This window comes from Panthera uncia, assembly GCF_023721935.1.
Source record: "Panthera uncia isolate 11264 chromosome C1 unlocalized genomic scaffold, Puncia_PCG_1.0 HiC_scaffold_3, whole genome shotgun sequence".
Lineage (NCBI taxonomy): Eukaryota > Metazoa > Chordata > Mammalia > Carnivora > Felidae > Panthera > Panthera uncia.
Window position 1 is genome coordinate 62,218,891 of NW_026057584.1, and position 11,322 is coordinate 62,230,212.

General features: G+C 36.3%; 2 protein-coding genes across 3 annotated transcripts in view; one reads left to right on the forward strand and one right to left on the reverse strand.

Moving 5' to 3' along the window:
• METTL5 (methyltransferase 5, N6-adenosine) overlaps positions 1-2,027 on the forward strand; it is an 8,176-nt gene extending 6,149 nt beyond the window's left edge. For both annotated transcript variants that reach the window (XM_049615546.1, XM_049615547.1), the window contains 2 exons: positions 1,484-1,533; positions 1,929-2,027. In XM_049615546.1, the coding sequence (XP_049471503.1) occupies positions 1,484-1,533; positions 1,929-1,967 (89 nt within the window). In that variant the 3' untranslated portion in view covers positions 1,968-2,027. The remainder of the gene's footprint in view (positions 1-1,483; positions 1,534-1,928) is intronic.
• SSB (small RNA binding exonuclease protection factor La) lies at positions 2,021-10,894 on the reverse strand. The gene is made up of 12 exons (XM_049615545.1): positions 10,812-10,894; positions 9,040-9,114; positions 6,909-7,012; positions 6,646-6,820; positions 5,874-5,981; positions 5,683-5,783; positions 4,383-4,454; positions 4,019-4,061; positions 3,489-3,629; positions 2,689-2,875; positions 2,441-2,572; positions 2,021-2,125 (listed from the first exon to the last, which is right to left on the reverse strand). Exons 2-12 carry the CDS (start codon positions 9,103-9,105, stop codon positions 2,034-2,036), a joined length of 1,221 nt encoding a protein of 406 aa, XP_049471502.1. The 5' UTR covers positions 9,106-9,114; positions 10,812-10,894; the 3' UTR covers positions 2,021-2,033.
• Positions 10,895-11,322: the final 428 nt, after the last annotated feature.

An 11,322-nucleotide genomic window follows, 5' to 3' on the forward strand; every position in this document is an offset into this window, starting at 1 on the left:
TTTATTTTTGGGACAGAGAGAGACAGAGCATGAACGGGGGAGGGGCAGAGAGAGAGGGAGACACAGAATCGGAAACAGGCTCCAGGCTCCGAGCCATCAGCCCAGAGCCTGACGCGGGGCTCGAACTCACGGACCGCGAGATCGTGACCTGGCTGAAGCCGGACGCTTAACCGACTGCGCCACCCAGGCACCCCTCTATTTCAATTTTCTAATTGTCCCTGAAGTCAAAGAACATGAAGCTTTTTTCTTTTAGTGGGGGATAGGATGTAATCATCCACACTGTAAATGTTTGATACATTTTTATTAATAAATTGGGTAATATTCACAAACATCAAAATGGGCAGAACCTGTAACTAGGAGCTAACTGTAAATCCAAATAATTTGGAAGGCCTGAAATAAGAATACAATAGGGGAAATATCTTTATTTGATAATAAACTGTCCAGGATTAGCACTGTGGTATTAACCATGTAACTAGATCAGGTAGTATTAATAATAATTAGTAATGTAATTATACAGTCTTCCTATTTACCCAATACTGTCATTCTATATACCTAGTTTAAGGTATTAGAATATGCAACCTGGAGCACCTTAAAACAATTCCACATATACCAAACCACTGCCTTGCTACTCCAAATGTTGTCCTCAGACCATACTATTGACATCACTTGGGAGAGGAGTCTTGCATAATTCTAGGGTCCACCCAGACTTACTGAAATACACATTTCAAAAAGATTTGATTTGAAGATGATTGACTGCACATTAAAATTTGAGAGCTGTAGCCTATAGAGTTAGAATTTATGTTGGGAAACGTGAAGAATAGGCTGTCTCATTGCCATCCCTCTAAAAGTGTTAAGTTTGGAGAACCTACGTTATTTCTTAGATTATGAAAAATGGATTTTCATTTGAGAGCTTAGTAGGAAAATAATTACTTACTACCAATACTAAAATCCAGAGAAGAAATTAAAAAATAAGCATGATTATGATCGCCAGCTATAGATTATTAGGAAGTTAAAAATAGAAAGGTACTATCTCTTTTGTTCAACCGTTTTGGTTTTTAATGTTTATTCATTTTTGAGAAAGAGTGCTAACGGGGAGGGGTGGAGAAAGAGGAAGACAGAATCTGAAGCAGGCTCCAGGCTCTGAGCTGAGAGCGCATAGCCCAAGATGGGGCTCAGACCCACAAACCATAGATCATGACCTAAGCTAAAGTCAGACACTTAACCGACTGAGCCACCCAAGCACCCCAACTGTTCCCTTTCACACTCTTCCCCATAACCTCAAATTATGGTATAAATGACCAAAATAACAAAAATGCCAACCTCAGTTAGCCATAGCTAATCTCACGGAAATAGCAAGTCAAACGTTCTCCTTACCAGGGTTAATTTAAGTACTTCCTTAATTTTTTGAATGTATGTATATATGTCAGGGGTGGTAAATGTTTAGAAATGTAATTTTTATTCTTAGATGACTTTTGTTTTCTAGAGTTGCGATATGACCTGCCAGCATCATACAAATTTCATAAAAAGAAATCAGTAAGTCTGATTCTGGCTTATCTACATTCAGTACTGAAGAACTTTTCAATGAGTGTTTCCAGTGTTAACAAGTTGCCCGAGTACATACAGAAAGCCAGCAGGAGACAGAATAATTATCTATGGGAAAACAGTTAATATTCTGGTTTAAGTAAATTCTTTCTCATATGCTTTAGACACAAAAATAAAAAAAACTAGGTTTTTGCTTTTTTATATAGTACATATTTTATTAGTTTGTACTAATACATTCTCATATTACAAAGGCAATTTACTGGAAAGATCTTTTGATATTTAAATCATTTGAAATAACACAAACAGAACTATACATTAAAAAAAAAATCCTCATTTGTATAACAAAAAAGACAAGTTAAACAACAAAAAACTTTCCTTTCTTACAGGTGGATATTGAAGTGGACCTAATTCGGTTTTCTTTTTAAAAGCGTCTAAAGACAAAAGCAGCTTAAAACCTAATTAAGATGAATAAAAATTTTTTTTTTACTAAACTACTGGTCTCCAGCACCATTTTCTGTTTTCTGTTGTTTTAATGCAGGTTCCTCTTCTTTGTCTGTTTCTTCTCTTGCTCTTTTTGCTGGTCCTACACAATAACAGAATTTTTGTTATGTTCACTATATAGGCATTACTCTATTTTAATACTGAGCATAATTATCAAAAATAGTTCTGTTTAAAAACAACTTCCCAAAACCAATGAGAAGGCTTTTCCTTTAGTACAGATCTTCTGCTCTCTAAACTTATCTTCCAAACATCTTTTGTTTTCTACTTGTAAAACAGGATAACTTGTGTAAAATCACTGTCCAAGAATGTCACTATACAGAAGTTGAAAAACCCACATTGCTGTCCTTTCCCACAAATAATTTCTCATGAAAGTACAAAAGGACTTAGAAAAACTTACCGGATGCACCATTTTGATCGTGTTCATCATCACTATCAAATTTTGTTTTCTTGCCCTGAAACTGTACTTTTCCTTTAGCTGACCCAGTCTGGGCAGCTTTATTTCCCTTTCCCTTTCCTTTAAATCTGCGACCTATAGAAACATAATGAGAAATCCATTAAGAAATATTTTAAATCTCTTGTCAGTGTCTCTGAACAAGCAAATGAGTTAAAATAACCAATGGTCAAAGACAAATCGGAACTAATGACCTTTTGACTTCCATTTGTTTAGAGATTCTTGTTGATCTTCTATGATTTTTTTCAATGCTTCTTTTTCCACATCTCCTTCTAGTACTTCCCACGTCACTTCTTTGTTCCTTAATTGTAGGTTACCATTATTTGCATCTTTGGCTTTATCCAGTGCTTCCTTAGCTTTTTCTTTAAAAAGAATTATCCCCTATACCAAAGACAGACAATGAAAGCCACACCCTTAAGGTTTTTTTTAGATCCGTAGTTAATTCCTTTGCTCGAGTTATTTTTCCTACCTTGCAAATCTTCAATGCCATTACCAGTTTCAATGAATTTTACTAAACTTCAGGAAGGAAGTTACTACAAAACTCATAAGTCACTAATATCAACAGTTATTCATAGTATAATTCAGAAAATATCAGACATCACATCCAGTGATGGCAGTAACAAAATGGAAAGTAAATGAGTAAGTAAAAACTATTTCATAAACACATTAATTAAAAAATTATTTTATTTCTACTAATGTTGTCTTCTAAAAGATAAGTTTCGGGGCACCTGGGTGGCAAAGTCGGTTAAGCATCTGACTTCAGCTCAGGTCATGATCTTACGGTTCGTGGTTTCGAGCCCCACGTCAGGCTCTGTGCTGACAGCTCAAAGCCTGGAGCCTGCTTCAGATTCTGTGTCTCCCTCTCTCTGACCCTCCCCCACTCATGCTCTGTCCCCCACTCTCTAAAGAAGTAAACACTTAAAAACTAAATAAAAAATAAAAGTTTCTATGATTTTTAAACTGATTGCTAAAAAGCACATGAATGTTTCCAAACCTCTTTTGCTCCTCTGACAAAGTCTATCCATTTTATTTCACCATGACTTGAGAAAAGGATGTGCAAATCCTCTCTACAGGTCTGATCATCTAACTCCCCTGAAAACTTCAGCAAGCAGCCAATCTTCTCTTCTAGAGATTTCTATAAAAACATACAAAGCAACAAAGAAGTTTCTTAAAAGCAACCACAAACAGCTTAAACCACTCTATACCTAATACATGGAAAAGGCTATAAATTAAAATGCTATTTTGAAGTAGTTTAACAGTGCATTTTCCTATGTCATCCCTTGTTCCACAACAGCTTGATTTTAACTTAATTTCTTCAACAAGTAATATTTACTTAGGTATATATGTTAATAAATAAATCTAGTTATTAAGTTACTTCTCTGGATAAATCATGATTTTAGGCAATATTACTTGGGCTATGACTTTCATACAGTAACAACTATAGACATGCCTCAAAAAGTCCTCACTTTTTAGTCTCATAAATTTGAATTAATGATTTCTTTGGATACCAATAATAATACTTACCATTTCAGCATGTTCTGCTAACTTTTGTTTTTCTTCTTGCTCTCTACAAAAGAAATGTTAGTTAGAACGTTTCCTTTTACTGCACGAAAAAATTAAATCCTGATAAAGTTAACCTCAATCACGATCACACACTGCTTAGTAATCAAAGCCAGTCCGTAAGTTTTCTGATTGTTCAAGGCTGGGATGCAACACAATGTGGCCCCCAGATTATCAAGGCAGCTTAAGATCTCAATGTTTCACTAGCAAAAGAAAAATCTACTGCTACTCATTTCAGAACTCATCATCAAGCGCCACTTCCCAGAACCATTAACTCTATCCCTGTTAAACCTTTAAGGAATTAAAATGACTGGCTCAACGTACTTACTGTTTAGCTCGTAATTTAGCTTCCACTTTATTTTGCTTTCTTTCTTCATTTTTTTTTGCAAAGTAATCTTCCCTAAAGAACACAAAATATAGGGACTGAGTTCATGAGAACAAAGGTAAGATGCAAATTATTTTGAGTAATTTAAGCACAGGAAGGAATGTTACATTTTCTATCAACATAATTACCTAAAAATTCAAAAGATGTCAAGGAAGTTACTTATTTTAATAGCTTTAGTAAAAACCAATTCATATTCCATAAAACTTACAACTTTTAAAAGTCTACAACTCAATTTTTTCTTTTTGTATATTCAGAATTGCACAACCATCACTACCATCTAATCTCAGAACAAAAAGAAACCCAACACCATAATAATCTCACACTGGTTTTCTCATTCATGTGTAGGAAAAAAAAGTAAACTAGAAGTTATGTAAATTCTTTAATGTTTCATAGAATTTTCTACAGTGTTACTTTCACAAAAGGAGAAAATTCTACAATCTCTGAAACCCAAGAGTAAGATCTATTATGAAAATTACATTAAACAATACTTTTGAGGGTTAACACTGATTGCACGATTCATCAGTTTTCTCTAAGTCCATCAGATTTAGCACATGGCATTTGAAAGACTGCGTAATGAGAAAGTAGGGGACAATGGCCTAACTTTACCACAAAACGCTCTGGTTTGTCCCAATTTTTGACACATACACACACACTAAAGAATGTGGTCCAGAGCACCTGGGTGGCTCAGTAGGTTAAACCTCTGACACATGATTTCGGCTCAAATCATGATCTCAGACTGAGCCCCGTATTAGGCTCATCCTGAGTAAGGAGCCTGCTTCAGATTCTCCCTCTCCCTGTGTCCCTCGTCCTCCCCTGTGTGGGCACTCTCTCTCAAAAACAAAAACGTGATCCAAATCCATATTAAATAGTCCTTCGTACTAACAAATATAGACATGTATAGACTATGAGAACTAAGAACAGACTGGAAATTGTACAGGGATTGATTCTCTAACCACACCAAAAGCCCAAATTTTACTGTCTAACTTGATTATACGTTTTAGATGCAAAATAAGTACTAAAACTTAATCTTTATTAACTGCTAACAGTGAAAAGGTACTAAAAAACACTTAAGGTCTCAAAGGACTAGTAGTTTCCACTGAGCAAATGTCAAGTATTTATCAAGGAATGCCCAAAGATACTAAAAATATTGTCCTTACAGGAGATGCTATTCCAAATTCTATATGCCAGTGTGTCAACTCCATATAACTAAGCAGCCAAAAGAAACATCAGCATAAAGACTTACTTGAAAAGTATTAGCAAGTCTGTGTCTTTATACTTCTGTCCAGGGGTGTCAACAAACTTCTTAGCAGATTCAATACTCTCAAACACAACAAATATTGATCCCTATGAAAAGGGGAAGAAAACCCTTTTTAAAAAGGTATGTCCCATATATTTTTCAACTAGATTAAGTCTGTTAATATCATACAACTGTACCTTAAATGCTTTGTGCAATGTTCTTCTCATCTGAATATTTAGTACTTGACCTTTATCTTCTAACCATTCTTTTATGTCATCAAGGGTTGCATCAGTTGGGAAGCCTTTCTGTGAAGAATAGAAAGAAATGGACAAATGACTTCTCAGGTAAACAATTTATCAGAAATTCTGACTCATTCTGTCTTGAAACCAAGCCAAGGATACACATATCCATCTCCCTCTGTCCCTTAAATGTTTAACAACAGCTCTAGTTAAGAGCCACTGTACTCAGTGCAATAAAAGTGACTAATTTAGAATTTGCTTCAAAATAATCTACTTGGGACAGAGATAAAACAAGATTAATTGTGTGTTAATAACTGAAGTTGGATAATGGTACATTATACAGTCAATCTACCTTTGTAGGTCTGACATTTTCCAGGAAAAAAAAATCTACTTAAAAAAATTAAGATGCTAAAGAAAATTACTATCAAGACTGGCTATTGATAAATAAGATGTTGATAGGCACTGGGTGCTTACAACATGCCCAAGATTTTGTACAATGGTATATAAGGGTTTTTTTCATTTAATTCTCATAATAGTTCTATAAAGTAAAAAATATTCTCCTCGTTTATGAAGATAAGGCTTAGACAGGTTAGGAACATTGCTCAGGAACACACAGTAAATGGTAAAGCTATGATTCCTGAGTCCTTATCCTTATCCACTCTACCAAATGGTTTTTCTAAATAAGGTATATTTAAGATATAATTAAGTGCGTTGTTAAAGGCCTACTTACAATATACACAGATCTGTTTTTTACATCATTCTTATATTCATCAGTCACTTCAGGGAGGGGTTTGCTTGGAGATCTTCTGATTTTAGTTTTATCTTCACTTATTTCCATGAGTTCAGCCTTTGATTTGCTCAATGCTTCTACTATCACATTAAAGTCTGTTGTTAGACGGTTTAACCTGAAGAATATATATAAAAGGATCATAAAACTTCATAGTAGCACTTGTTAACAGAAAACTCTAAAGATGATTTTAAAAAGGTTTTTACCTATTGAATTTTATCATTATCTCCAAAGGTACCCAGCCTTCATCCAGTTTAATCTGTTCCTTTAAAAATTTGTCCCGTGGCAAATTGAAGTCACCAAAATAATACTGCAAGATAATTACATTATATTTCAGAGCACTGTATAATATTGACTCCAATTCTGAAACTGTTTTTTTTTTAATTACCATTACATCACCATGTTCTAGTCTTTAAAAATACATGTCATAACTTAAGAAGCAATAAACATTGTCTCCCAAATATACTATAATGAAACACTTACAATACAAATTAAAAAGATAAAACCAAAAATTTATTACTGAAACAATGTAATTAGCAGATATGTGAATAGACTATAAAGTCTTTAAAAACACAGTTAAGGATTTAGTATATGAGAAGCCTCTTGTTTTAAATCAGTGTGTGAAGAACAGATTGTTAAATAAAAAGAACTGGAATAAACTGATTAATCTCTCTAATTTTTAAAAGTTAAAAAAAATAAGCAAGTGTTTATTTAAGCATAAAAACACTATTTCTCAGTATAAAAGCAAAAAAGTCAAGAAAACTATACATGGAAAGACCTAGGTATGACTACTTGGAATGCCAAAAGTAACTAAAAAGTAAAAGACAAAGAAGTTTGTTAATAATTCTTATAAATCAAGGGTGAAGAAAAAACTCTGAAAACCCTAATAGAAAAATGGGTAAAGGACATCAAAAAATTACTAAGACTGTAATATAAACATATAAAAGTTCAACCTCATTCTTAATCAAAGAAATGGAATTTAAAGCAATTAAATAACACTTTTCACCTAACAAACTGGCCAAAATTCTAAAAACAGGAATACCTAGTACTGGCCTGAACACAGACAAATGGTCATGCAGGTGGAGATGTAAACTGGCAATAAGTATCAAAGGTTTTAAAAAAATGTGTATAACGCTTGAGCTGGAACATCTCCTATCAGTGAACATATTTACCAAGATTTATATATAAAGATATTCATCACAGAACTCTTACAGCTAAAAAAAAATAGAAATACCCTACGTCAAACAGGGGACTGGGTAAATAACTGAGGACACAAAACTTTACTCCCCCAAAATGCATCCATGTGTGATGGGGAAAGGGAAGGAAATAAGAATTATGTTAGTGTGAGCACTGACCACAAAGTATGAAGGGGTATTCATTAGGTTTTTAACTTTGATTAGTGCAAGAGAACAGAATTTGAGAGGTGGCAGATTGTGGAAGGGACATTATTAACTCTGTCTATACACATCTTTGTACTTTCTAAATGATAAACTGAAGTTTGTAATTTTTCTTCACAAAATTATAATGAAATTAGTACAAAAACTTGTAGCACAGGATATTTTAAATGGCAGAGAAGTGCAACTTAAAAAGTTGTGAGAATTGCAAAAACCACCAAATAATATGATCTGAAGTTCCTCGGTAAGAACAGAAAACATTAAGAGATAATTTCCCACAGAGCCATTATGGACACTGAAAAGCTTCAATTTAAATATAATACCTAAGTTCAAAAAAATGCTGACTGAAAATAGACACTCCCTCTCCCTCTGCCCCTCCCCTGCTCTTGCTCTCTCCCTCTCAAAAATAAACATTAAAAAAAAAATAGACACTCTGTTAAAAGTTGTAACAGCCCAGAACTTAGCTTAATTGAGCAGACAAATCTACTAGGACCTTAAAATAGATAAAGTGTTATTTAACAGAGAAGTTGCTTTACAAAGAATTTTTACTTTATTATGTGCCAGGAACTCTTCTGAATGTTTTACATTTTATTAACTAATGTAATCTTCACAACAACCTTAGGAGGAGGAGGGTACTATTATCCTCACTTTATAAACTGGGGAAGGAAAACAAAAAAGTAACATTAGTCTATAATGTTACCTTTTGAAAGGTTTGCAGGTCTTGGATTTCATAAACTGATTTCACTAATACAAAACTCTACACTATTGTGAGTTCATCTAATTCCAAGTATCAAAGACAAACCAGATGTTTAATACTCGACACGAAATGTTTAATAGGTCAGCATAGTGAAATTAAATGTTCCTTCTGTATTTGTTTTGAGGCTCTACATTTCCTTTCAAAGAAAGAGCGCATTTTTGCAATTTAATATCACAAGAATCCTACCTCAATTTGATGACAGATTTTGGCCTCGAGAGCAGCCATTTTTTCATTATCACCATTTTCAGCCATTGTGGCTATCTGCAAATTTTCCCAAATTGGCATAAAGAGGTTATTATTTTTTTTACATACCACTCAAGACTAGAAGAATGTTTTAAAGTTATCAATTATTTTCTAAAAAAAATCAACAATTTTTAATTTCAGTTTCAATTTCTCTACTCAATTCTCAAATTTCAACAAAAGAATGTTGGAATAAATGATGGAACATTGAAAAGGATAGATAATCTGCAACCCTTTCAGTAAATCACGTTTCCATCTCTATAACAAAGCAAGTAGTTATCTTCACTTAGCTGATCAAGAAAGCACTGGGCAAAAACTCCATTCAACTACTTACCAACCACGTCCAGCTTTAAGCAGATCACCATCTGTCAGTATATTTCGATCCATCTCAGTTCTATTTGTTTGGCGTGGGTTGCACGTCTTTTAAAATTACTCACAGCTGACTTACCAAAAACTTATCAGCGAAGATTAAGTACCATAATGATACTTGAAAAAATCAAATATTACCATCAGGGTTAGATTAAAATCTGTATGTTAAGGAACACGTGATAATTTAAGAATCTGGGGGCACTATAATAATGTTAAGCTGGGGGTATGCCCCCGAATTCACCAATATATTGGTTAGCCTTACAACCAGTTTCCTGTTTCACTTCCCTGACGTTGGCATTGAAGGAAAAAGTGAGGTTGTGAGGCTGGTTTGCTAGGGAGCACAAACCAACTTTTCTGACTTCAAATGACTTGCCTCCAGTGCTCTATTAAACCACCCAGTCATCCACATTTACAAAAATATATTTGCAAGAACTCATAAGGATAGATGCCACTAGCTGACTCTAGTGAACTATCTTTGGTACACTTCTTCAAGTTATCGCTTTTCACACTGTAACTGCTATGCAGTAATCTGGATGCACACTGGAAGCTCCTATAATAGGTATTTGTATGGTGCCATTCCACTACAAAATTTGCTCGATCTTATGCATTGTTTGCCGACCACAACCTACATTCCTAAATTATTACCATGATCTAGGGTCCCTTACAAAGCAAAGGATGAAATAGAAAAGAACTGTTCTGTCGTTACAAGACTTCTTTGGCCTACCCAATTTTGAAACTTCCGTTTCACGAGATAATGTACAACTAGCAGTGAAATATTACCTACACTTTCTCACTTCGCACAGAATCCTTGACGTGAGTGAACGAGGGATACTAAAGACCCTAGAGAGGTGACGCTAGAGGAACACCTGCGACCCCCATTCCCCGACCTCCAGTTGGTCCCACGGGATCCAAGGGCGCCTCCGGCGATTCACCACAGCCAACCACCTCAGAAACTGAAAACACTGCCCGAAACGTCCACCTTCGGCGACACCGAAACACGGAGAAGATAGGAAGTCGAAGACGCAGTGGGAATGCCGGCAGCCTCCATCCAAAGAACCCGCCTGAGTCCAGTCCCAAAGCAACCACTGGCCCGCTCCGACCCCAGCACGTGCGGGAAACCCCGGTTCCTGCATTCCTCTCGGGCCAGCTCTGCACCTCGCCGCGGCCCGCGCCCCTCCGCGGCCAGCCCAGCGCGCCGCCTCGGGCTGCGGCCCACGCGGCGCTCGCCCGGAACATGCGGACCAAAGTAGTGGACGCACCCGGCGTGAGGCAGAAAGGAAAGGGAATGCGCCGCAGCCACGCAAAGCATATCCTTTTGTACTTCTCTTTTGCCACCCTGAGTTGCTCACCTTTAAGGTCCCGGTCCCACAGAGCCACGCCACAAAAACACTAACAGCGACAACAACGTCTCCACTTCCCAGCGCCGCCGGCTGGCCTACCGCGCGTAAGGAAGATGGGGGCCTTCCCGGCAGCCCTCGCGGCCCAAGTGGGCGGAGCTTCGGGCGGCTGGAGCCAGCGCCGCGTAAGGAGTATGCGCGCCGGCCGTGGGCTCCCACGGCCCGCGAAGTCCCGCCCCCTCGCCAAGGAGATTGGTTTGAAGTGTCCTGCAGGGTGGTGGAGAGTGTTAGGGTAAATATATATTAAGTATTTCTAGACCGGGTTTGTATCTCCGGTACTTACTTCGGCGCTTCATGCGTATGAAGTTTTGGCTTTTTTTCAGATTATACTTCTCAAAAAATTTGTTTTACTTGATCCGTATATATATCTAAACTTTATCGCGTTGTGATAGTTCTCAAAAAAATGGCAAGTGAAATTTTTAAAAATCAGGGATTCAGGAACCTTAAGGTTGAGAAAACAACA